The sequence below is a fragment of the Lethenteron reissneri genome, chromosome 31, assembly GCF_015708825.2.
Source record: "Lethenteron reissneri isolate LAM-NWPU_2019-01 chromosome 31, ASM1570882v1, whole genome shotgun sequence".
Classification (NCBI taxonomy): Eukaryota; Metazoa; Chordata; class Hyperoartia; order Petromyzontiformes; family Petromyzontidae; genus Lethenteron; species Lethenteron reissneri.
Window position 1 is genome coordinate 4,101,027 of NC_083809.1, and position 27,560 is coordinate 4,128,586.

Sequence of the window (27,560 nt, forward strand, 5' to 3'; positions counted from 1 at the left end):
TTCGGTAATAACAGAGGCTGACTGTGACTCTCTCTCGATTCTACTCGTCTCATAAGTCGAGTGTGGTGTGCTTTTGCGTGACATTTCAGAAGCAATGGCGGAGCCAGGATTTTCAGATAGGGGGGGCAACCCCTCCAGCAATGAAAAATGATAGAGGAGTTGTTAGTAAGTAAGGACTTGTCCCCCTTGCTTTTATTCGACGCGTGTGCGGCGATGGCGCAGCCATCAATCGAGGGTCGAATTCGAACCGTGTGATCGGCATCGCGCTCGCTGAAGGTGAATGCCTTCAGGGAAGTCGTGTACTGTATACGCAACTGCGCACAATTCTGTTAGTCACTTATAACTGCTTTGCCGTTACTTATTGCCAATTATGGACTCAGACTATTGTCCTATTATGTCATAGAGTCCCTGCCACGTAATATGCTACACAGTGGCAATGGGGGTCGCAAAATGCCGATTTATTACTAATAAACCCCAATGATCCGATCGAAATTTGGAATTATGATCGGATCATTGGGGGGGCACGTGCCACCCACCCCCCCCCCCCCCCCCCCCATGGCTCCACCAGTGTTCAGAAGGTTGCTGAAAGTAACTACAAGTGTGAATTACAGTTGTGGGCTTTCTCTCTTCACCACATTAAGTAAGATGTGTGTTTTTCTATTTCAGTTGTGCATTATTTTCTGGATTTAAAGAACGAATGAGAGCGCAAGGAGAAGTTGTGTAATGAAAATTAAGTGACAGAACAATTGGTTATAAGAGAGCAATTGAAATGGAAATAAGCTGCATATAGAGGTGTACATTTTAATGTAATTCCACGTGATACATTCAAATACGTTTGCAGCTTAATGGTGATCAGCTATGATTGACTGGAAAAATAATACAATGCGTGTTATTTATGGCCTCCCTGCATGCCCACCATAACTGCTTAAAATGGTAATCCAGACCATTTTGGCAATTCACTCGTTTAATCTCGTACAAATTAAACTCCCACAATGTCATTTAAAATTATATTTTCGTGCAGAATAGCAAGGTTCATCATTTATACGCACGGTTTATAGTAATCAGTTTTTTTTTTCTTCTTACTTTGCTATGCAGAGTTTGAATGCCCAGGGGATTACATACCCAAACATGGGATTTTTTTTTTAGTTTCCTGGTTTTAATAAGAAAGTTTTGGCTTAATAGGGGATGTATCACTGTGCCAGCTTTAGTAGACTCCATTACACGGATTAATTTGTGTATTGCCGTCATCTGCGGCCCTGCCACTAACACTGACAAATCGGTCAGGGGCCAGCACAAAGCACGTAAAGTGGCGCCGCTCACTGTTGTGCAGTGCTAATTCGATTTGTACTTATGTAGAACTAGCCTCCGTGGCGTCTTCAATGCTGTCCTGCCACCACAGCTCTGTACACAAAAGGTGGGGCCGGGGTGGGGGGTGCTTCATTGTCATATTTTTAGGTTTTTTCGGTGAAGTCACGTAGGTAAAAAATAAAAATTAATAAAAGTAAAATAAAATAAAAATCACGACGTTTCGGAGGCGCAACACAAGCTTCCGTCTTCAGGTGGAACCGTCACAGCACGCTTGCTGTATTTTTATTTTGTTTTTTTAATTTAGATTTTAATTTTTTACCTACGTGACTTTACCAAAAAAACCTAAGAATACGAATCCTTGCAGTCACGAAAGCTTCAAATCTGCTTCATTGTCGTCGGAGGTTCAAATTTGTACCGTTTTTGGTTCTGTGGTGGAAAGCAGACGAATGGACAAAGTTCAGCCATCAGTCAATAGCTGTCTGAAGCGAGCAATCGCAACCAACAAACAAATCTATTCAACATGTTTTTCTCACTCTGCTGCAGGTTAGGGCGTGCCCTTGCCAAGAACGAATGTACAACTTGGAAAGTGATTTTTGTTTTGTTGTACTGCTCTTTGGTGTCTTACTCATGCTTGTGATACTTTCTTTTCTCAAGTTATATGTGGGATGACAAACACATCAATAAGTCAATAGTTTCGTGTTACAAGTTGGATACTTTGAGACACTGTAGCAATATAATTCCACGCGTCTGCGTTGTGATAAACAAAAGAGCAAGTTTATTGAAATAATGTATTATTCTGTTATAACACTAAAAAACCTTTTGTCAATCCACTTCTGGATGACGGCCTCCACACACCCGCGGAGACTGTTTGACCAGACCTATCCACGTGGGTTTGTGATAGCTTGGCCCAAGACTGCTTCTGAAATCACTCGCCACTGGTGCTCGCTGTAGCCAGACGGGTTAATTAGAACATTACACTCATAACCTCCTTGTGTGGGGGTGATATTAAAGTTCATATAAAACCTTTTGAACCTTTAAACACCACTTACACCTCCCCCCTCCCTCCCCACTAAATTAATTTTTGCATCTTTAATCTACATTGACAGTCACTCGTATCGTTCCATCTCTCGCCTTGCGCCCCTCGATCAGTGAATGCTGAAACAGAGAATACTTGGTGGATTGAGGGTTAATGCACATTGCAGAGCATTGGATTAATTGTGGTAATCCCACCATTAAGTAAATTAGTTATTCAAGTGTGGTGAGATAATATTCTCAGTTACTGATGACTGCGTAAAAAATGTTAGATATGTAAGTGTGATGCTTCATTCATTCTCACCCAGTTATTATAATTGCAGACTTTTGTGAATCCACTGCCGAGTGAAGCTCCCCCCCCCCCCACCCCGCCATGTGATATTGGTTATGTGGGTCATTTGCTCATACAGGGTGGGTATGCCCCAGGAGTTGTCGTTCAGATATCACTCGCTACCGTTGGCAGCCGTGGGTCGGGAATCCAGCTGGGGATGACTGAAATCAAACCACAGCCAATCGTTGCGTCACAGCTCTTCCCCTCACTGAGTTATGAGGTCCAAAAGCTGCAAACGCATTGAATGATTAACTTCAGTTTATCCACTCTGTAAAGAGTCTGAGGTTGGGTGTGAGGCCAGTTGAAGTAAATTTTATGGAAGCAGTTTTATGATATTTTTTCCGGACCTGTTGTTAACAGTTTGTTATGACGTTAGTGAGTGAAGGAGTTCTATAATAGGAAGCGTGTTTTCTTCTGCCTTGACTGAGATGCACGCTTAGAATGATGTTGAATGAAAGAAGAAGTTATTGACATCATTCAAACTGTTAAGAAAACTTTAGTGGGTTCGGGCATGGCACATCGCTCGAAGGAATTATGGCCGATGGTCAAGAATAATGAAGGGAGTGGCAGCCAAGGATACTGACCTGGCGCAGAGGAGAGGAGGAAAATAAGATCGGTTCGTGTGCAGGGTGCTAGGTGGATCTTAAAAGTGTAAATGTCGTAGGCAAGTGGGAAATTGCCTTACCCATGGACCATTACTTTAGCGGTACTCGTCCGTAGCCGTTTGTTTTCAAAACTTTTACACGTGCCTTTTCTTCGGGGATTTAAAAACAAAACATACCAGCTGCCAGGCAGAAGGGCCACGCTGGTGGAAATGTGCAGGAGCCACTGATGGATCCAATAAACTTTGGCCCCCGTTGTTGGAGTAATTGCAGAACGAAGAGCCAAGCACGTTTGTATTATGTTGACGTCAGATTGACTCTCCTCTCGAGCTTTTCATGTTACCAGACGTTGAGTAGATGTTGGGAAAGGGGCCTGCCGCTTGTGCAGGTTTTTATTGGCCCTGTAAGCAGAGTTTTTTTTATCTTTTGTGTCCTGCCTAGAACAGCTATCGTCCTAATGCAGTTCATGTTAACCTGAAGTGGCGGGGGCATATCTTGAGGTCTCAGAGGACAATGGGCTTCGTTTTCATCCTGAAGAGTGTTTTTCAGCCAGTGGGTTGTTGTACGTACTTCCAATCTGCATTTTGGTTCGTGGAAGCCGCTTTTATTTTACAAATCGAGGCTTAATTTCCAAAAAGGCAGCATACTCAATATTATCCGCTCATGGGATTCCGCACTTATTAGAATGGACTAATTTTGTTGATCGGATTTGAATAATGAACTCTCTGCTTAATGGCTCCGCGTCTCGTTTTTTATTGCAGCCCACCGCCCTGGCTGCTGTGCAGCTCTGTGTACGGCATCTCGCCAGTTTTGCTGCACTGCTGCATTAGGGCAGGAAAACGTGCATCCGGGTGCAAATTAGTCATTGAGGGTTGTATTGCATTAAGACCGCAACCAATGACAGTGAGTGGCCGATTGTTTTCTTCTCAACCTTTTCTGAAATTAGTTCCATGTGCAGATGCCAGGAGGATTCTTACATCACAGGATTGGCAGCTGAGAAAGTTATTCTTGCAGCAGTGGATTGACTGCTGCTGATGATAATGATGATAATGATCTGATTGATTTATATTGTTGGCTGTTCTTTTTATCCATTCTTCATGGCTACCTTTTGCTTCCAAGATCCTCTTTGCCACCTTAAGAGGCTTTAGGGACCGCTCGCAATGGACAGCATCGTTAATCTGCGGCTCAAGTCCTCGGAAATGTGGAACGGGCCCAAAAAACATATTTGCTCAAAGCATTGATCCCAGCCGAGGTTTAAAATAACTCAATTTCTGCGTGGCGTCGGCGTGAATTCATCATTGAACAATTGCTTAGAGCAGCCGGCAGTGTTTACACGCGGCGAATTTGATGACACCCGGCGCAATTTACCAAGACAAAGAAAACACGCTTAATTAACTGGCGTTGTTTGCACGTCGAGGCACGCAGTCACAATTAATGTAATGCATCGCGTGCCACTTCTTAAAATAAGTTACGTTGTTACGTCTTTTGCAAAATAAAAATACGATTTTTTTTTCCTTCTGTTTTTTTCTTTGACCAGTAGCAGGTTAAAAAAGGGTTGGGGGGGGGGCTTAGTTGTGGTGATCTACGGTAGTGGGTTTGCTTGATGGCAGGGCATTGGTCCCTTTCTCCAAGAGCAATCAATACACACTCGCTTAAATGCATTAGAGCTTCAGCAGGCGAGAGACTGATGGTTTTGTTCCCGAGCCCAGCGCCGAGTGGCTGAGCCGCAGCGTGGGTCGTATAGGGTATTAGTGTGCCGTTTTGGAGCGATGTTGCACGCGATGTTTGCGTGCGAGTGCCCGTTTTCTATGTGTGTGTGTGTGCGCATGTGCGTGCTCTCTGGCCTGGGTTCGTGTGCTCGTCTTCGCACGCTTTTTGGGGAACCATGTGCCCCTGTTCCATCAGAGTGACCCTGTTCCCAAGCAGTTAATATGTGTATGTATATGCACATGTTGAAATGTACTCACGTGTGTGTGTGTGTGAGATCGGCTTTTTGCGGTTAGCGCGCTTTGCTACGCACCCAGCGACCCAAGTTTGATTCCTGCTCACGGCCACCAACAGCAGTGACGATTAACTGAACCGGCAATTGGCCTGGTGTTGGCCAACCCACCCCCTCGTGTACCGTGCCAGCCTTCGTAGGTGCTCGCTAACAGCACTTGCCCCAACAGTCTGTTCAGGCTCTCCAGGGGATCTTTGTCTTTTGTGCACACGCATTCGATTCCTGGCCACGGCAAACAGAGGTGATTATCTAAACTGGTCCTTCCCGAGATCAACTCAACCTTACGTGCCTACTTGGTATGGTGTGTCAACGATCAGAACTCGAGAGATAAAGGCAGCTGAGCACGATGCTGGCCACCTAATCCCCTTGCATGCTGTGCCTGCCTCCGTAAATGATCGTGAACAACACTTTCCCCAGCAGCTTTGTGTAGGTTGAATCGGGGGATCTTTGTCTTTGTGTGTGTTTGTGACTATGTAAATTTGTATATCGGGCTACATCGGTGTTGCGAGGACTTTCTCAGCGGGAGATATTTTATACTGTTGGTGTACAACAATTTCTAATGCCTTTAGGTGATAATACAGATACACGTTGTTGTTGTGTAGTGCCTGCAGTTTTGTGGAGCAGTGTTGTCAGAGTGCAGCAGGTTACATTCCAGGTTCATCTGCGTTCAATTCCTGGTGTTGCATATCAGTTATTATTCAGAATCGGAATATTTACGTATGCTGGAGGAATCCAATGAGCTTTCAAGCTCTTTTTCATAGATTTCCAGTCGGGGCAGTTCAGAACGTTACAAACAACAAGCAATAAAAAACCACAATAGGAGTGCAAAGTATAGGAAAGCTAAACATAATCACTTTTAAAATATATATATAAATAAAACTAAACCAGGTAAAGCCCAAATGAGCTATTTGCTTCTTTTCAGAAGGGAGCTGGCTGCAAATGATAGCTCAATGAAGTGGCTTATCACGTGAAAATTTATATCGGCAAAAATATTCTCAATGCACGTTTCTAAATATTGTCTGAACCATTCCTCCTAAGTCAACTCAACCAGACATTTTAATGCTGTGGGGTGAACCTTGACTCAGACGAGACAAGGTGGAGTGCAGATCCCACAAACCCCTTGTGTGCCACGGCAGCCTCCATAGGTCTTCACTAACAGAACTTGCCTCAACTGCCCGTAACACTGAATGGGGAGACATTCATCTCTTTCGTCCGCGTTGCGTTGCCTTAGTAGGTATCGCACCACAATCGTAAATTCCTGCAGCGGGGGCCCCCCTCTTAAATTGCGTGATTATAAAAAACACAAAAAATTACTCATTCTATTTTATTTCAGATTTATATAGCGCCCATTCATCAATAACACTGCCTTAAAAGGAATTTGTTTTATAAAATACAGGCGATTTTTCCGGCAATGACCCTTCTTCGAAGCAACAGCTGCGGATTGAGTTCTTTGTTGTGCTCGTGCACCACCGGCCAACGCGCGCAGCATCACCAATTAATTCATTTGACTCTAGAATTGAGCAGCAAGCGCCAATTTCTGGCTCAAAAATGTGCGCAATCCGCTCGTCTGGCAATGCTAGGCAGGTTATGATTCTGACACCCACTCAGCTTTGTTGTGCCGTGGTGACTGTAATCGCAGCTGCAGCAGGAGGTGGCTGACCAGGCTGATGGGGATTTGTGTGTGTGTGTGTGCGTTACATCGTTTTAGGTCTGCGATGTGTTTGCGTGTTGTACAGAATGTTGGGGAGCGGTAGTGTAGCTACCTGGCTCCCCGAGTTTGATTCCCACTCACGGCCAACATCAGTGACAATTATCTGAACCGGTCCTGGGCCTTCCCTTGGTCGAGTCGGCCTCAAGTGAGTACCTGGTGCGGTGTGTAAACATCGCCACTAGGAAGACAAAGGCGGCCGGGCATGGTGCTGGCCACACACCCCCTCGTGTGCCGTTCTGGCCTTCATAGGTGCTCGCTAACAGCACTTGCCCTGACAGTCTGTTAAGGCTACATGGGGGATCTTTGTCTTTGTACCATGTGTTGTATCACGTGTTGTTCGCCGTCTTTGTTGCTCCACGTGCTTGAAGATTCATGCAGTGTCGTTTGGGAGCGATATTCCCCACATCGTCTTCACGGTTTCGCTTCTGGGGAGCTTAGTGTGGGGCTGAATCGTCGGACATCGTGCCGAACGGCACGCGATTTAACCCCTAAGCACAGGAGAGCTTTACGGTGCGACCATGAAAACCGACTCAATAGTAGCAACTCCTTCATCTTTATTGCCAAATGAAGCACGGTGATTGTGTGCAAACTGTTGACTGATTGACCTTTATTTAAGCAGGTGGATTTGGTTGAGTTTTGTTCTTGTTTTTACAATGGGAAATTGTGTAAATACGGTTACCAAAAAACCGTTAACGTGCGCGTTTTACTGTCGACTTGCGGGTAAGACTTTGGACTTGGTTTAAAAAAAAAACTCAACACATCCGTCTGATTAGATAGTGGCCTATAGATAGTAACCTATTCTTACAAATGGTAATGATGTGAAAAGGTATTTTATATCCACTTCATAGCACAGGGTATATAATAGAGCTGTGTGTGGAGCAGTGACGCAGTGGTGAGTGTACAGCACTATGAACCTGGCTACTTGAGTTCCATTTCCAGCTACAGCTTACATGAGTGTATGTATGTATGTTTAACTTCTTTCGCACCATACAAAGCCAACCGTGCTTGTTGGGGATGAAAGGAAAGGACAACAAACGAAACAGCAAAAGCAGTTCTTGAGAAATTAGTTTACAATCCAGATTTAAAAGTGCATAGCTCTATTAGCTTCCTAATATCGGAAGGATGATCGTTACAGACGGCCACAGAAGCGCATCTGAAAGCGCGCGATTCAGTGACTGTCTTTGTGCAATTGCTAGCCAAAAGCCGCCGCGAGGATGACCGGAGTTTGCGTGGTGGTTTATGCTCCTTGATGAGATCAGCAAGGTACTGTGGTTCATTTGTGGCAAGCACTTTGTGTCTAATGAGTGCGACCTTATAATGTATTTGTTCGTCAACTGGATGCCAATGCAGCTCGGTGAGCACTGGATCGATATGGTCAGAAAAGTAGCATCCTAATATTCGAAGGAAAAGCATTCCAGACGGCCACAGAAATGCATCTGAAAGCACGCAATGCAGTGACTGTCTTTGTTCGTGTGGTGAGTGATATCTGAACCGGTCCTGACTCCTCTCCCCCGCCTTTCACCAACCAGCACTGACATTGGACTGTAGATTACATGTAACAGCACACGACATATAAATCGCCATAAAAAATTAAACTATCACGCGGAAGAAATGTAAACTGGGCCATTGTCGAGCACACCGACCACGGGTTGAAGGCGGTACCCTTGCAGACTTATGGTGGCGTTGTGCACACTCCTCCATTCATCCCATTGTCGCCGGTGCAGTGCACGTTTACTTACACGTGGAACGGTAATTGATTTCACGGGTAATTTTGGTCTCGTTAAACCTGACGTGACCGTATTTAAGAAGATGACAATCTGACAAAATAGTAATTTAAGACTCTATTTGAAAACTTTAAACTTTGCGCACTTAAATATTTCATTAATAAATTTCGGTAATTAGATGTTTTTACTTTTGCTGCCATTGTTTGAGGACAGTTCATTTTGGCTGCACCGCATTTGCGAGAAATCGTTGGCATCGGCTCTTACCGCTTTTTTAATGACTGCGCCAGGCTGGCAATTCACTTGATATTCCAGGTTTCGGTGCGGTGCAGTACATCAATCATCGCGCGGTGTCGTGCTGCCAGCAGCAGCGCTGATTGCCATCTCTTTCTCTTTTTTTCTTTCTTTCCCTCCCTCCAGGTACTGGCAGATGCGGTGGCTCGATTGATCCAGGACAAGTTTGGCGAGCTAACCGACAATTTCACGTCGCCCAACGCTCGCCGGAAAGTGCTGGCTGGCATCGTCATGACTGCAGGTGGCCGGGGCGTGTTCGCTTGGTGGGGGAGGGCTTTGGGGCAATAGAAAAGTGGAGTGAGAAGGAAGCAAAAAAAAAACAGCAAAGCTTCTCCCGTATTCCCTCTAACTCATGAAAAGGCACTTATTACGTTGTCATCGCTGCAGCTGCTGAGTTTAATTATTGCCGTCTGCTTTTTGGATTGCATCTCGGCTTTTTGGGCACGGCTCCGAAGTAGAGTAGAAAGGCGCCGGGAAAGTTTGCGCACGAACATAACGTGCAAGTGCAGTCTTGCAAACGCAATCCCACAACACAATTGTGTTTAGTCAGTGAGCGGGAGCGGGGGTGGGTTGGTGGTGGGTTGGCAGCACATAGGTTTGAGCAATGCGCCTTGAACCCAGCAACCCGAGTTTGATTCCTAGCCATGCCTAAAGTCAGTGGCGAGTGATATCTACAGCATTCTTGGATCCCTGCTGCACCAACGTACATTGTCCATTGTGGTCAAACGTGGTAAGAAATAAGTATAACCCGTAAAAACAAAGTTTTTCACTATAAATCCTTTATATGCGTGGCAGCGAACTTAATATAAAGGATTTAAAAATATATTCGCCTTTGGAGGACGCGTGGATCGATCCCGCGACCTTTGGCATGGGAAGCGAGGGCGCTACCAACTGCGCTACTCCGCCACGGCCTGTGGAGGGGTTACGCTCTTGGCTCTTACACTCTGACGTTCAGCCAAAGCCATGAATTAATTCTATTTGAATATATGTAAAATAAATTTTTTTTGCCTAAAAAGTGTAAAATTTTGGGAATTTTTTTTCACGAACAATAATTGTCTGGCACAACGAGTCTGTGTGGAAAATGTCAGCTCGATTGGATCACGGGAAGTGGGTTAAAAACGACCGAAAGATTTGCATGGTCCTAAGCAAGCAAGCAAGCACGCGAACTTAATATAAAGGATTTAAAAAGCCCCTGACTGACACAATGTGGAGGGGACTTCATCCAGCAGTCAAAATTTTTCTCTTATGAATAACTAGCTGTACTACCCGGCTTCGCCCGGGACTTCGATTCACCACGCCCGGCCACCTTTGTCTCCCTAGTGGCGATGTTCACACACCACACCATGTACTGATTTGAGGCTGAGTCGACCTAGGGGAGGCCCAGGACCGGTTCAAATAATCGTCGCTGGTGGTCGCCGTGAGCGGGAATCGAACTCGGGTCGCCGGTTTTGTAGCGCAGCTACAATGCGTTACGCTTCCACATGCGCGGGTCACGTGACAGATTTGACATCACAGCTCACTTGCCGTGCAAAGAATCAATGCATTATTGAGCTCCCCCCCCCCAAAAAAAAACACAAGTGTATTTTAATAACTTTTGCATGGTATACAGTCTGGAAAGTACCCACATGGCAAATTTCAAGTTTGTTGCATGTCGGGAAGTACGCTAAACATTTTGAACAGACACACATAATCACAACTTTGCCTTTTATATATATGGAGAAGTACATTGCTATGTGTGGAGATGGATAAAAATGCATTTTAAATGTAGTGTCATCATGCATGCCATTGCTGGGTTCAACAGTAAGAATCATGAATTTGCTTAATAATTTTAATGCATTTAGAGACAGCCGAATGTTTTGTTTTATATAGGGTCGTTCATGCAAATTGCACGTCTCAATCGCTGAGGATCAGCTGGAAGGAGGCCAGGCAGTGAGCCGTCGATAACAATTGCCCAAGCTCTGCAGTCCTCTATATATTAAGATCCGTTTAACACCTAGTAGGCTTTCGCGACCAATATTTTTGCATGAAAAGTTTTTTTGGGTTACATCGCGTAAATATAAATGTGTCGTTAACAGGCCACCATCCGACACAGCCAAATAGTGAGATTTGTCACGTCAACAAAACGTGCCAATTAGTTATTACTTCAGCACACATGTTGTGTTGAAGAGTAAACCCACAACATTTACATTTTGAGTACGACGTTTCACCGGATGATTACAACCAACTTTATCAGGCAATTTTGCAGAATTGTGAACAAGGCTTACTGTTTTCGGTCTTAAATAGAGGGAAAGTAACGTCCTCACTGTGAGACTATCAGATTTGTTTCAGAGGGAAACACTGTCCTATATGGACGACAGATATTAGTTTGCACTTGGCTTGCCACATTCTCACGCTATGGCACCTTGATGCCCACGGGAAGAGAGTTGTGCGAATGGTCCACCAGTCCTCGCCTCCACAGTGTGCCACGTGCATAGCCACCACCGCACGACAACATCCCACTTTAAATAGAATCTCATTTTGCAGGAAATGATTGGGTTCAAAAAAGCAAGGAGAGCAGGAATGTGGAAGTGACAATATATGAAGACAATCAAAATATTGAAATAAAATGGTCGCAAATATATTTATAGCGTATAATAATGAAACATTATCACTTGAGGCTGAAAATCGACATGGTGGTTTATTGTCGTAAGGAAAAATGGCGTACCGAAATATGAATGTTTAACCCCAGACTACCTTTTATGCCACTTATGGCAATGATCGCACAATTGTAATCTGTTAATTCTCACATTTTGTTTCTTTTCTACCCAAATGAACAAGAAACGTTTCAGTTGACATGCTTACGAGTGCCGTTGGCCTTTTTCCTCAACCACAAATGATGAAACTTGTAAAATAGTCGACGATGTTTTACTTAAGAAGGTAAGGGCGCATTATGTGAGTCTTACATTTCTCCAGGTGTGGTCTTCCAGTTATGGCCCCAAGTTACCTGTTTCACCACTGCTCACATGGTGAAAACTTGACAGAAGTCATGCGTAGCAAAAGCTTGAGGGTAGAAATGCTCAAAACAAGGCCTAACGCTCGGTAACCACATTTGGATTACGAGTGACTGCGGAACACCTACACGATACATTTCTCTGTCGATGTTATAAAGGAGCACAGAATACAGATACTCTCCTCGCAGCACCAACGCTTGCTCGCCCTGAACACTCTAAATGTCGACGGGCTAACGGCAGTCTCGGCAAGAACGGGTTACGTGCCGATTGGCCCCGCCGAACCGTTAACGTCGCGAGTAATCAGAGGGTCATTACTCCTGGGGCTCGGCTCCGAATAATGATTTATTTACGAACGTGCGCTCCGCTCGACTTATTTGCGCAGTCAGCGGCTGCCGGGCTTTTGCAAGCACCGCCACCACCACCACCACCATGCGCATTGCCCTCCGGTGACGTCATTTTTGCGGAGGTAAATGCGGGGCAAGTGACGCTCAATCAAAGAGCGGCCATGGTAAGGCTGGTTTCACTTACGGCCGTCCTCCCGTAAAATGTAGGGGGAAATTGAATTATTGACGCTTGCCGTTTCACTCTTGCACGCAGGGCCTCTTGGTCAGGTGTAAAGAATTGACAACTGCGGCAGCTGTGAAACGATAGGTGGCGGTCGTAAAAAGCAAGTCTGTAATTTGGCCCTGTTTGTCTTTTATAGTGTTGGCGATGCATGTAGCTCATTCATTACAGTGAAATATCGCACTAAGCAGGACCTGTCACTTACAATACGTGGTTCTGCCTGCACCGACGTCCTCCATTTAATATTTTAAAAGAAGTTTCAAGGGATATATTTCAAGGTCCTTTTTTTTTGTTTTATGAACAACGGATGAGGTCCAAAAATATAATAGTTGCGCATTTCGAACGCGATTTGCATTGTGGAAAACAAAAATGTTGCTGCAGATGTTATGCAAGTCGGGGATCGGGTGACTGTGCGTCCGTAGCAACTCGATTAATCTTTCTGCATGAACAAATGTTATCCCCTCCTTTTTAACATTCAACAAAGAGCTGCGCTTGTGTGTCTTGTTTGGTTGTCGAAGAGAAAGACTTTGGCCATGAGCGGCCTGCATTTTGTCTAGCATTCTAAATTTAATACGTTACAGGATTCTTTGTAATTGGGATAGACATATAGATGTAAATGCGAGTGTATTTATACGGTTTCTTTGAAAACTAAAAGTCAAAGGGAATTGAATATAATGCTAGACTTAAATGTCATTATTTTTCATTCCGGTGGAATATATCAGACGCTAATCATAACAAGCTTTATTTTTTGCCTCGTGACAAAAGATTAATCGGTCTTCATTATTTTATTTCCTTGTTGCAAAAGCCTTTTCATACACACAAAAACTACTGTAAGTAGATGCAGGCTCTGCACACATACATATATGTGTGCCGTTGCTGAACAACGCTCACGCAAAACTGACGTGTAGGATATATAATGTGACTCTGTCAGGTGACGCGCAAGGTTTTAAGTTGACTTTACGCTGCAGAATCTGGACAGAAATTTTGCCCGCTTGGCGCGTCACGAAGACCAACGGTAGGTTTCTGAACACCGCCTGACAGATTTGGCTAGAATGCAGTACTGGTAAACTTGCTGGTGTTAGGCAGATTCTGGGCATACCTCTTGTCGAGACTTTTTCCGGAGTTATTGGCTGCCAAGCTTACCATGGAGGGTTTTGATCACGGCGCTCATCTTTAAGATTCACGACCTCTGCGTTAATAGACTTCACGTATGACTGTACTTCAGTCGGTGCATATTAACTGCCGTGACATATGGATCTGAAGTGTGAGCACTGACAAAATGGCGCAAAGCCTTAAATGGGTACAAAGAAGCGTGGAGAAGTATACGTGAGGAATTATGCTGAGAGAGAGAAAGATAAATGCGTGGATCGGAGAAAAAATGCAGGTTAGAGACGTCATGTTGAAAATAGGAAGTGGTCTGGGGCCGGGCAAGAAGGGTAGAAACTATTAAAACTATAAACTAAACTTTTTATTTATACCAGGTAAGGCCCACCGAGCTATTTAGCTCTCTTTCAGAAGCGCCGTGGCCACAAATGATAGCTCAACGAAGTGGCTTGTCACGTGGAAATTTATAGCAGCCAAATACTTGACATGCACGTTGATTCTAAATGTGAAGGGAAAAATCGGAGGACCCCGAGAAAAATCATGCGACCACAGGGAGAATATCCAAATTCCAAATATATAGGTGTCAGAATTGGGATCGAACCCACAACCTGCTGTATACCTGGCGAGGTATTTAAAATCTCGCCACCATGGTGGGCTTGTCTTACTCGCCAGTGGTCGAGACGAATAACCGAGTGGCAGCCAAAAGAGGAAAGATGCTTGACAGTGTGTGATAAGATATCCCATAGTGATAAATGCACTTCTGCAATGCTGGTGATCCAGGTTGAAATCCTGACCACGATGCTCAACAGGAATAGGAATTGGCCTCGGCCTCACCTGTGTAAAGTTTTGTCAAACACGAGTACACTACCGATCCCGCACCTCTGAATCCGATTAACATGGTTGGCTAAGTACGGGGCGAAAGAAGTTCAACATACATACACTACCTGGTGTGGTTCTGTGAACATTAGCAATGGGGAGACAGGTGTGCATGGCCACATCCACCCCACCAGGCCCCAGTCTTCATTTTTGCTCACCTACAGATACTTATCTTTACGTGATCTTTAAGGGAGTGCATATCTATCCTCTTTGCTGTGATGCCCAGCAGCAATATAAAATACGATAAACACACACGTGATAGAGCAACAGCTAACACGTCGTGACATCGTGAGTGATGGATATAACATCTGTTGATGTCGTAGAAAGGCTAGAAAGCTGACATTTGACACAAATACTCATAAAGGCTATGCTGAAAGCTATATAAATCTGAGAAACCCCCCCCCCCCCATCATTTTTCAATGTGGACTCAATGTTTTAAAGGTCAGCCTTAAGTTCTGCATTTAAGTTTCGTGAACACGTGCAAAACATACCATCCCCATCATCAGTGAAATAATTATTCCGCCTAGCGCGGAGTGTGACACTGAAGCCGATGGAAAGCGAACGAAGCCGTTTAATCGTGTAACATATTGCTGTTGGTTGCTCTTGGGCGCGCCGTTGACGCGTTGTCACACGTTCCAAGACGAGCGCTCGGTGGTGGCCCCATGGACTACGAGCGGGCAAGGGTTAGTGGGGTTTTGGGGCAGGGTGGTGAGGAAAACATTGACGAATTGCATGTGGGGGAGAAAACATCATAGCTTCGTGCCCCAGCAACGAAAGGAGTTGTCTCAGCGCACATCATGCTGTAAGTACCGCCGCGATGCAGACGGATTGATTCGAGCTTCCCTTACTCACCAGCTGGAAGGCGCGTCACTCTGAATGTGAAATGAAGCTCGCCCCTTGGTATGCCGGCGTACCGCCTGCGCATTCATCAATGATTAAAAGCCATCGCTGCTCGTCATTGATTGATGGTGATAGATGGCACCCTGGCGAGACCGGAGCTTATTGAGTGCGTTATGTATCGCTGCTTTGCTCGCTGTGGTTCAACGGAAATGCCAGACTTGAATTCAAGGGGGTCGTTGTGGGCGGTGCTGTTGAAAATACAACCAACGGCTCACCATCACTTCCTTCCTTCTGCCAGATCCATTAGCCGTCGTACAGCAGGCACACAACCTGGATTGTCTACATGAGCGCCACCCTGTCTTCCACCCTGTCCTCTTGATCCTGCACACATCCCACCCATTGCATCCAGCCCCTACTTCCTCATTACATCTTTCAACACTTTCATTCTGAATGTTGACATTGCTTTCCTTAGCCTCCCATGCAATTATATAGCGTGTCATCTTCTTGGTTCTTTCGGTAAAGTCACGTAGACTTTACCGAAAGAACCAAGAAGATGAATCCCTGCAGTCACGAAAGCTTTAAATCGAAATATATAGCGTGTTTTACATTACATATGCTTATGTTCCATGCCGGGGCCATATCAATATTCAAACATGTTTTATTTTGCTTATGGTGCTTTCCCCCTAGCTTAGCAAAAATTGCAAGGTAGTGCAATGTGAAATTTAGCAGACGTCAAGTTGACGTCTTGTTCTACAGGAATTAATTTAGGCACGATGCGCTCGCTGTGTGGCATATATGTGAGTGTTCATGAGTTTATTTAGACTTTTTTTTTCCCCCCCAAACATCAAAACATTTGGTTTTCAAAAAGAGCAGTTCGCTGGTTAATTAATGGCATCTGATCTCCATAGAGTCTTTAAAGAAAGGGTAGAAAATCAAGGGTGTCATGCCGGTGGATCGTAATTACCTTTTAGAAGCAGTTCCCCGTGTGAAGGCCGTGTTAAGTGAACAGTGCGGTGCGTTTGTCGGATTGATAAAAACTGCTTAAAGACACAGCGTCTTTGGCACTTTAAAATTAATTTTGTCACACCGCTGCCGCTCCTCGCCGCCTTTAATTCCATTGCAGTGGTGTAATGTGCGTTTTCCTCTTTGACGTTCAGTGACTACGTCTGTGTGTGTGTCTGTGTGTTTCTTGTCTGCACCTCTCCCTTCTCTTTTGCCCACCCGCAATGCACACGAGGGGGATATGTTTGTATACCCTTGTATCTGTCTGTGTGCGCACACACACATGCACACATGTTTGTTTGTGTATGCCTGTATGTATGTGTGTGCTTGCTTCCATGTGTTTGTTTCCTCTCCTGTATGTGCGCATGCGTGCGTGTTCGTGTATGCAGCGTGTGTGTATGCATGCGTGCCTGTGCTTATATGTGTGCATATCCTCCCATGTGTGTGCGCGTGCATGTTGCTTGCATGTATGTGCGCGCGCGCTCGTCCGCTTGTGTGTGCAGGCCCGGATGTGAAGGACGCACGTGTGATCTCAGTTTCGACGGGCACCAAGTGCATCAACGGCGAGTACATGAGTGACCGCGGACTGGCCCTCAACGACTGCCACGCCGAGATCGTGTCGCGTCGCTGCCTTCTGCGCTTCCTCTACTCGCAACTCGAGATGCTCGCCGGGTGAGGCGAGCGAGGCGGGGGTTGCTGTGATGTGGGCGTGCGTGACGGGTGGGCTGGTTGTGGTGAAGGGGCCCGCACGCGTGCGTGTGTCAGGCTGCTCTCGCTGGTTAAGAGCGCGTGTGCAAGAGTTTAGTTCGAGGCACGAGTTTGTGGACTGGTGGGTTGAGAACATGCCGAAGGGTGTGTTCATAGCTGTTGGCATGTGTGTGGGTTTGTTGGTAGTGTCAAAGTGTGTGTTGGATTACTCGGTTGGAATACACTCGGCAATCGTTGCCCACCTGCTTCGAAAACTTGGCAGGACCCTCCTGAAAGAGAGTCCTGAGCCTCAGGCTTTCCTAGGTAAAGAAGCTTAATAATGAAAGTGATCATGTAGAATGGTATGTTCGTGGTGAGGAATATAGGCAAAAGGAGGTTGAATCTCTGGAAGAGAACAGTCAGAATACGCCAGGGTCAAAAATGTGTGATGCCTTATCTCAATTGATTTAAAGCTTTCGTGACTGCAGGGATTCATCTTCTTGTTTCTTTCGGTAAAGTCACGTAGAAGGGAAGTAATAAAATAATAAAAATAAAACATAATAAAACAATTCTCACGACGTTTCGGCTACAACGCAAGCAGCCGTCTTCAGGTGAAGAAGCCGTCTTCACCTGAAGACGGCTGCTTGCGTTGTAGCCGAAACGTCGTGAGAATTGTTTTATTATGTTTTATTTTTATTATTTTATTACTTCCCTTCTACGTGACTTTACCGAAAGAAACAAGAAGATTATCTCAATTGGTTAGCCTAAGCCAATTGTGTGAATTCCACCTTCCTACGGTGGTGAGCACTTCTCCCTGGAAGGATAAATCAGCGCTTCTTCAGGTTGTGCAGCATGGCAGCAATTTATCAAAACGTTGTAGCCTCGTTGAGAGTCGCGTTCATCACTGATCCATACAACACAGAGTCAGCAGTTTGATTTGTGCCGTTTGAGTTATTTATGCAGGAAATGATCAAAGTCTTCCCACTGGTATTGTGCAGAAGGCGGCATGTAACGAGTCACCCCCTCCTCCCCCATCCATCTTCAGGATTGGATGATTTGTTAATATTTTGTTTTTCTGGTTTCACCCGCCACGCTCGCAAATTAAGAAACCGAGCTCTTTTCCCGAGTTTCACTACTATCCAGGTCTCATCAAATAATTACTCTCACGCATTAATGGGCTCCTGCAAATGGAGTGTGGGTGTCAGTGTCACCGTCTAGACAGCACTGCTGCCCTCCAACGACCTTCTCTTGCTCGAGTGTTGTGCATGTGGAGGCCACTCATAGTTGGTGTGGGTCCACTGGTCACCAGATTGTAAGTAGGTGGTTGTGTGTGAGTGTCACAGGTTACGTGACATACATTGTGCACATGCAGCCTAGTTGTCATTTAATTGCTCGATGAGAAGCCTCCCCATTCATTGCAGGCAGTGAGGGTTCTTTGACCATACTTCACCACGCTGGTCAGTGCGTGTTTGTGTCAGTGAGGTTGGTACAGAACTGTGGGTTTTGCTGTACAACACCTGCGACACCAGTTTTATGCATGCTGGTCACCCATCCAAGCACTATCCAGGTTCAACACTGCCTAGCTTCCAAGGTCTAATGGGACTGAGTGCATTCTGGGTGATATGGTCATATGCATGCATAATCATATCTAATATCTACTATAAAAGCTCCACATTTTATCCTGTGCAAATCTCAGTGGGCCTTACCTGGTTACATCAATGACATTCAAATCGAGTATGCACGTCAGACAATTATTTGCAGACCCCTCTGAGTTTGCTGCGGCTCACCGCATTAACACGATATTTTTGCAAGGTTTGCATGTGGTTTCTCAGCAGAAGGCAGACAACTGCAGATAATCCGACATGAGCTGTTTTTAAAGTCTGCATTTGCACATGATATTTGCAAAGTGCATAATACATCATATCCCTCTGGCTTGTGACGTTTGACCATTTTATCTTGCATGCCGTACAGATCTTTTCAGGGATTGCCGCTTGATTAGTTTATTCATGTTTTAATGCTCATCTTCCTGGTCTCACAAACTCACACGCACACAATTATTTATCAATTGTGCTTATAATGGCATCATGTCCCAAGATGCAGATATGTCCATTTGGAACTCTCACAGAGGATTGCCTTCTTTACTATTGAGAGCTACTTCTGAGTTCTCTCCACATGTCCTTTTAACCTTTTGCCATTCCGATGATGTACCTGCACATTATCAGAAGAAAATAAACTAAAGAAATACTACAGTAAAATAATGATGACGGACGCTTGTGTTGTGCCCGAAATGTGATTAAATTTATTTTATTTTTTATACCTACGTGACTTCACCGAAAGAACCAAAGAGTACTAAAGTAAAATAACTATCGGTACCGAGGCTCCCACAAGGCCACGCGGGAGGGCGTGTGGGCGCCAGCTATGGTAGAGTGCGGTCGCGACGCTACTATTCTCTGTGGTGAGTGCAATGTCTTTAAACACGTTCCTTCGGAGTGGGCAGGTAGGAACTTGGTTGGACAGTGCATTCGTGCAAGGCAGACAGAAAAATAAATCCTGGTGGGCAGTGTGGAACCTGTTGTTCCTACCTGTATAAGTGTAGGGTATCGTGTCGTGTATAGTGTAGTGTGTTGGTTAAACATTGAGTTTTATAAGGGCACCACGGGGTGACCAGCCCCTCCCCACCCAGCCCCTCCCCACCCAGCCCCACCCCTCCCACCCCCCACTCAGCCAGCCCCTCCCCACCCAGCCCCACCCAGCCCCACCCTCCCCACCCTCTCCTCCCCACCCAGCCCCACCTTCCCCACCCAGCCCCTCCCCACCCAGCCCCTCCCTCCCCACCCAGCCCCTCCCCACCCAGCCCCACCCCTCCCACCCCCCACCCTTCCCATATGTACAACAGACAGACAAATAATCCCTGGTGGGCAGTGTGGAACCTGTTGTTCCTACCTGTAAAACAACGGCTCTACGCCTCTCTAGATTCAGAGGTGAACGGGACACCCACCCTGCAACTTGCAGGTGTCTCGGAACGGGAAAGAATGGGTTAACTTCACAAGGAGCCGCATTCTGCTCGTCAAGGAATCCGTCGTGTGCCAGTCAAACCGGAATGATTATTTATTTCTTTCTTAATTCTCAGAGCTGGAACTTGACAAAAAATGTATGTCATTATGTGTATGTCACAATGCTGTGTGTTTTATATGTTTGGCAATGCTACTGCCACTTGTTTTAGGGTTTATGAATGGTGTGCAGGCTACGACCTAGTTTACATTTTACGAGTGTCGTGCATGCAATATGTCCCCGATTAGAATCAAACCATCTATCTCTTTACTTGTTAGGATTGTTTTGAAACATATTTCAGTGCAAATTGCTTTCTAAAAAAAAAATATTTTTATGAATTTGTTTTTTATGGGTGATATGGAGGGTGAGGTGGGTGTTGAGTGGAGTGTCTTGCTGGGGAGAAGTGGAGAGAGGTGTGGGTTGTGTATTGATGGGAGGCGGGTGAGTGGTTGTGATGTGAAGGGGTTGGGTGGTAAGTATGCCGAGGTGCTTTCATTATGTGCTTTACAAAGACGGTCACTACGTCGCGCCAGAGGTCGCAAACGGGTTTTGATTCCTTACCCGTACCCGGTTGCACCAGGGTCGCAAACGGGTACCCGTACCCGGCCGGCCGGGTACGGGTAGCCGGGTATCGGGTAGGGTACGGGTATCGGGTACCCGGTTGCGACCTCTGCATCGCGCGCTTTCAGATGCCCTCTTGCAGTCGTGTGGAACACTCTTCCGATATTAGGAAGCCACTGGAGCTATTGCCTTTAAATAATTTAGATTGAATACTCATTTATTTAGAATAACTTTTTTGTGTTTAGGTGTCCTTCCCCCACACCTATTAGCACGGTATTCTACATACACTGAAAAAAGTTCAACATGCAATATCTTACCTATAAATGACATTTTTTGTCTGTGTGTGTGTGGACACACCTTGTGACCCATTTAACTCACAAACTGCTGGGTTTACATTTCAACAAACTACACACGTACGACACAAAAAGCCCCCGACCGACAAATCGATATTTCTTTTTCCCATCAGACAAATGTAAAGTAGTTAAATTAACAATGTATTACTATTATAAGCAGTTCCTTTTATAAGCAGAGGGTGGCGCCAAAGTACGCATATGCACATGCGCGAGAACTGACTCGGTGGGGGGGAAATTCGCGTTCAAAATCCAAATGTGTCTTGTCCTCTTCTCCCCCCCCCCCCCACCCGCAGTTACTACTATAGAGTCCGTAGATACTACTACTATAGTCCGTAGATACTACTACTGTAGTGCGGGGGGATGGTGGCCAAAGGTACTAGCTCTGCCGGCTGGGCAAGCTAGGCAAGGCCGGGGGCTCTGCACGGGACTAGGCCTCACCACGGCACTCTGTTAAGTTAGTATTATAGAGTCGCTATATACGACTATAGAGTAGGTAGATACCACTGTAGAGTAGGTAGATACTACTGTAGAGTTTGTAGTTACTGCTATTGTAGAGCGGAAGGTGGGTGGGGGGTGTAGCAGCCCAGCCCCAACCTGCCAAGGTGCCACCTTGGCCAACTGGGCAATCTTTGGGAGACCGGGGGCTCTGCACGGGACTAGGCCTCACCACGGCACTCTCTTGAGTAAGCAGATACTGCTATAGAGTAAACTGATACTGCTATAGAGTCCGCAGATACTACTGTAGCATTAGTAGTTACGACTATCGTCGATAGATACTACTATAGAGTTAATAGATACTACTATAGATTCAGTTGATACTGCTTTAGTCAGTAGTTACTACTAAAGTCGGTAGATATTACTATAGTCAGTAGATACTGCTATAATCAGCAGATACTGCTATAGTCAGCAGACATTATAAAGTTAATATTTACTACTATGGTCAGTTGATACTACTTTAGAGTCAATATTTACTACTGTAGAGTTAGTAGTTACTACTATAGAGTCAGTAGATACTACTGCGGTCAGTAAATACTGCTACAGTCAGTAGATACTACTGCAGTCAGTATATACCACTACAGTCAGTAGATACCACTACGGTCAGTAGATACGACTATAGATTCCGTAGATACTACTATAGTCATTAGATACCTAGTGTAGCGTCAGTATTTCTACTATAGAGTTTTTTGATATGACTATAGAGTCGGCAGATACTACTATTGAGTCAGTTGATACTACTACAGTCCAGAGGTGTGGACTCGAGTCATGTGACTTGGACTCGAGTCAGACTCGAGTCATGAATTTGATGACTTCAGACTCGACTCGGCAAAATGTACAAAGACTTGCAACTCGACTTGGACTTGCATAACAATGACTTTGTCCCACCTCTGCTACAGTCTCTCCCCCCTTGCTCCTCCGGTCTACTAGCACTTTTCCTGTTCCCCCCCGTGTCCACACTCAGCTTCCCACTTCTAGCCCCGCCCACTTCCCCCCCCCCCCTCTTTCTCTCCCCCCTTGCTCCTCCCCCCCTCTTACCTATACAGTAATCCCTCGCCACTTCGCGGTTCAATCCTCAGTGCATCGCGGATTTTTCGAACTGATTTAAAGGCCTCATTATACCTGTGCAGTAACACCATCATCATCATCATTCATCATCACATTCATCGAACTGCACAGGTCTGTCATCATCGTCATTGTCATCGTCGTTGTCGTCGTCATTACTGGAGTCAAGTCTCAAGATACTACTGTCATTGGTGAGTGTAGAACACCATAATACGTATCGTATGAGAGAGAGAGAGAGTGAATGTATAATATTAAGGTTTTATAATTAAATCGATTTAAGTAAAATATATATATAAAGTATAAATATACATATTTTAAACATTCTGGTACCTACACACACATATACGGAAATTCCTAGGGGGCCAATCCTACTTCGCGGATTTTCACCTATCGCGAGGGGTTCCGGTCCCCATTAACCGCGATAAACGAGGGATCACTGTATAACCTCTTGCCACGGCAGCTCTCCCGCCTACCTCAGCATTTTATTGCTGTGGGTGTTCCATCTGATGAGGATTGCTTGTGTTGCGATCGAAACGTCGTGATTTATTTTATTTCTACCTACGTAACTTTAACCGAAAGAACCAAAGAGTATAGATACTACTGTCGTCAGTAGATAATACGGCAGTCGGTAGATTCCACTACAGTCAGTATATAGTGCTGCAGAGTCAGTAGTAACGACTATAGAGTCAGCAGATACTACTATAGAGTCAGTAGATACTGTTATAGAGTTAGTAACTACTTTAGTCAGCGGATACTACTATGGAGTTAGTAGTTACTACTATAGAGTTATTACTATAGAGTCGGTAGATACTACTACAGTCAGTAGCTACTACTGGGCTCAGTAGATACTACTGTACAGTCAGTAGATACAACTACAGTCAGCAGATACTACTATAGTTGTTCGATAATACTATAGAGTCAATAGATACTACTGTAGAGTCAGATACTACTATAAAGTCACTAGATAGTACAGTACTTTATTGTATGTAGGCCTACGTGGGGGTCGACAATTTTTGGAAACCTTTCAGATCAACTATTTACCCCCCACTTTCTTAAACTTTTTGGACTTCTGCAAGCCTCTTATAATTTTGTTGACGGACAAATGTACAGACAATCGGCCCGCCGGGCTTTCACAATAGCTTAGTATTTGTGTATGTATGTGTTATGTTCTTAAGAGAAGTTTTGAAAAATATTTTTCCCCCGGGCAACGCCGTTTACTTCCCTCTAGTGTAAAATAAAATCTTAAAATGAGACAATGACGCTGTGAGTCAGGTGAGTGTGAAAAATTAATTAGTTGGCCATTTTTAAAACTGTCAGACTTGAAAATTAGGTACATTGTCAATCAGTAAAGGTTGCTTCAGACATATACTGCCTTGCCTGTGGTGCATGCAGTAGTTTTACATAAGCATTGCTTTCCGAACTAAAAATATACCCTGCAGTAAATCATCTTTGAATGAAAATGTATTGGAGTAAAAAAATATATATATATTGTCCATTTTAATTCAAGGACATTAGGAAGGCACAAGCAAGCTAAAAAACAAACGGTGTTGAAATTGTCACGTAATTTATGCATCGCTGTTATTGGACGAAGCAGCAGAATTTCGTTCGAGTTGAGAAAAGAAATGATCGTGACTTAATGGGCCTAAATTTATGGGTTGCATTACTGCCAAATGGATAGCTGCAGATTTATTGGCACGGGGCTTTGTGCATTATCAAATATTTTCACGTCCTTTCGCCCAACCGCACACAACGGAAACTTGAGGACGATTTTCATAAATTTCTAATTTTTCCACCGTAATGTACCTCCACAAAAATGTATTCGGCGTAAGTAGCAATTAAAAAATAAGTGAACAGGGGCGGGGGCGGGGGGGAGTTGATGATTGCACATGAGATTAGATGCATAATTAGGCATCATGTCTGTTGAGTTCCTTCATTCTCCACGGGAGCCCAAAGGCTATATTTTGCTTATTTAATGTTGTCAACCCGTTCAGCTCAACTGGCCACAACATTTGAGTCTTGCTTTCAGCTGGGCAAGCCTCACCGACTCGCGCCCCCATTTTTTGGCAGCCTCGGATGGCAACCCGGCGGCCGAATTTTATTGCGTCATCGATAAACCTCGCAGCGAGGTTTTCTCTCCACGCCAGCGATTTGTCGCAAGTTTCAGTGTCTGCCTTCGTGGCACGTGTGGAGGCAGGGCGTGCCACGTCGAATCACAGGAGGCGGTGATCGATTGGGGCTGAGAAGGTGGAATTATTTTCATCGCAAGTGCACGTTACTCTGCTACGGGCGCGTGTCTTCATGGAGCGCTCACGGAGGGTCTGCCACACAATTACGTTCACTCTCAGGACTTGCGTAGCGTCTTAATACGTGCGTAGGTCTTGACGCGTAAGAATAATGATAATAATTTACCGTCCTTTTGTCAGTGTCCTGCCGAATGAAAGCCTCTTCACGCCATTTAGCCGCGGGGGTTGTTTCGACCATACTTCACCATGCTGGTCAGTGCCGGTTCTCAATGAGGTGGGCGGTGCAGCACTGGTCCAGATGTCCCTAGCCACTGATAATGAAGTTCTTATCGCCGGGCTCTTCGTAGAGTGTGCTAACCAACGTGCACCGCACATGAAGCAAGATATGTATCACAAATGTAAGCAACAATTATCAAAAAATAATAAGCTCATCACTAATTAACACAGCATCCCAGTGGGATTCCAAAGAGAGATGTTTATTTTTATTATATTCATTGGGAATAACCAGTATTGTAAGACTTCTCGAAGGTGGAATCCTTTAAGCTAGTATATGGGTAAACAAGAAGGATGGCATAAATAAATAACGACACAAGAGAAGGAGAAGACTTTGTCATTCCAAAGGTTTGCGATGAGGCAGCGGTAGCAGCGATAGAGCAACAGGGAGAGATAGCATCACAGAGGACGCATCACAGCGCTGGAAGCTTGCAACGTGTTCCTGCGATTGCACCGCCGTTTGCGTACAAATTTGGCTCTCCTAGCAGACGTGTCATTTGCAATGAGTTTGGGAGTGTAAGCCTGTTCACCCACAGTGGACCTCCCATCGCTTGCGAACGTGCCATCTAAGTCTGCCAATGTGCCCGCATCTCATTCAGCCGTCTGTCAGGCACGGATGATTGAGTCATCCGCTTTAATTTTTTTGGCAGGAACTTTAAAAAAAATCGTTTTTTCCGTCTGCTTTTTTCTTTCAGCAATTATATTCAAGTTGTTTTGCTGTTGGCGTCTAGGAGCAGAGAAGCATTGCGTTTTCCTTTCAGAAACTTTCCAATGACAGCTGAGCCACATGTCAAATTTGGGGCATCTCCCAGCATTGACTTAACAATTATTTTGATTGACACTCTTGACAGCCCTGTTACTGCATTCTCTCGGTTGTTTTCTCAATAGCAGTGCAGAGGTCAAGTTAAATAGGTCATCACGGCTAGAACCGTTCATACTGTCACACCTCACCATTACTTCCTTCCCTTTGCCAGATCCCTCGTCTGTGGCACAGTTGACACCTGACCTCCAGGGTCTGCTATTACGACATCTCACCATCTGGCTTTAGATCTTTCTCTTGGTGCACATTTGGCATCTATTTCAAGGACCTCTCATGCAGTCTCATCACTGCTAATTCACTGTCTTGGTCACCTGCCCTTCCTGATGCTCCACACATCTCCCTTCTATCACAGCCTCTTCTACTTTCGTAGCTTTATTCCTCTAAATGAGAATCTGGAGAAGAGCAAAGCTGAATTAAATTGAAAATAGATTTGTAAGAAAACCTATCGTCTTTGTACGTACTTATGCTAAACTTATTTTGCACCATACGTAGCCAACTGTGCTCATCGCAGGTGTGGGGGTTTGGAGGTACGGGATCGGTAGTGTGCTCGTGTTTTACAAAAATTGACACGGAGGAAAAACAGGATGATACTCCTGCTGTGAGCATGGTTGAATTATGGCTCGACCGGTAGCGCATTCATGCTTGTTGCAGAGGTTCACAGTTTGAATCTAGTGGCCACCCTGGTTATTACTTTGGGTGTATTATTAACCAAAGAAATACTCTTCGCCGTCTGCTTTGCAGCAGACATTACACACCCCCTGACGTCATTCGCAAGAGTAGGCCATTGTGTGCCAACGCCCAAGGTAAAATGACGCCCGAAAATTGCTCAGTTGAAACGTGCATAGCGATCGTTGTCCCCTCGTGCAAAAAGCCTGTCAGGACCCTCTTGAAAGAGAATCATGAGACTCAATCAGTGAAGTTTTCCTATGTAAAACAGGCATAGTAATCAAAAAAAATTGTCTTGTGTGATTAGGGAAAACGCATAAGCACAAATGCAGGCATAGGGAGAAATTGATAAACTCTCAACCCGCTTACGGTGTATTTAATATTTATTACCAAATATAACATGCAATTGTAAAATACAAGGCAGCAAAATACTAATCTTTGAACAATAAACGTTTTATATTTTATTAAATCAATAACGTGTACGCTGAAACAGATTGTGAATGGGCTGAATTTGTGAATAGTTGATGTGAGAATTAGGAGAAATTTGCATATTTTATCTACAGTAATTAGTAATCAGACTGGGACCATAAACTCATTGCACAGGAGAACCAAATTGTATCTCTGGTGGATGTCCAGCATCTCAACGGCGATAACTCACGCGCTTCAACATGCTCATTAGCTCTCCGAGCCACTTACCTCTTGCCAAGAATTTAAATTCCTGCAATGCTTGACTGTAAATAAACCATTTCATTATTCATTTGTATATTCTCCCCTTCTGCTTGCATGGGTTTCCTCCACGTTCTCCTCTCGTAGCTAAACACACACACAGTGTTACTCGTATTGGCCAGACATCCCAACGATGAAAAATTACCTGCAAATTATTCAGTTGGGATTACGCACTGCAGCAAGCAGCAGCTACGTCGCCCCGTGCTGCGAAAACTTGGCAGGACCCTCCTGAAAACGAGCCTGGAG

The 27,560-nt window shown here is 44.9% G+C and overlaps 1 protein-coding gene across 3 annotated transcripts in view; it reads left to right on the top strand.

The window, feature by feature from the left end:
• LOC133349684 (double-stranded RNA-specific editase 1-like) overlaps positions 1-27,560 on the top strand; it is a 150,867-nt gene that overhangs the window by 92,175 nt on the left and 31,132 nt on the right. For all 3 annotated transcript variants that reach the window (XM_061563332.1, XM_061563331.1, XM_061563333.1), the window contains exons 4-5: positions 9,125-9,239; positions 16,878-17,046. In XM_061563332.1, the coding sequence (XP_061419316.1) occupies positions 9,125-9,239; positions 16,878-17,046 (284 nt within the window). The remainder of the gene's footprint in view (positions 1-9,124; positions 9,240-16,877; positions 17,047-27,560) is intronic.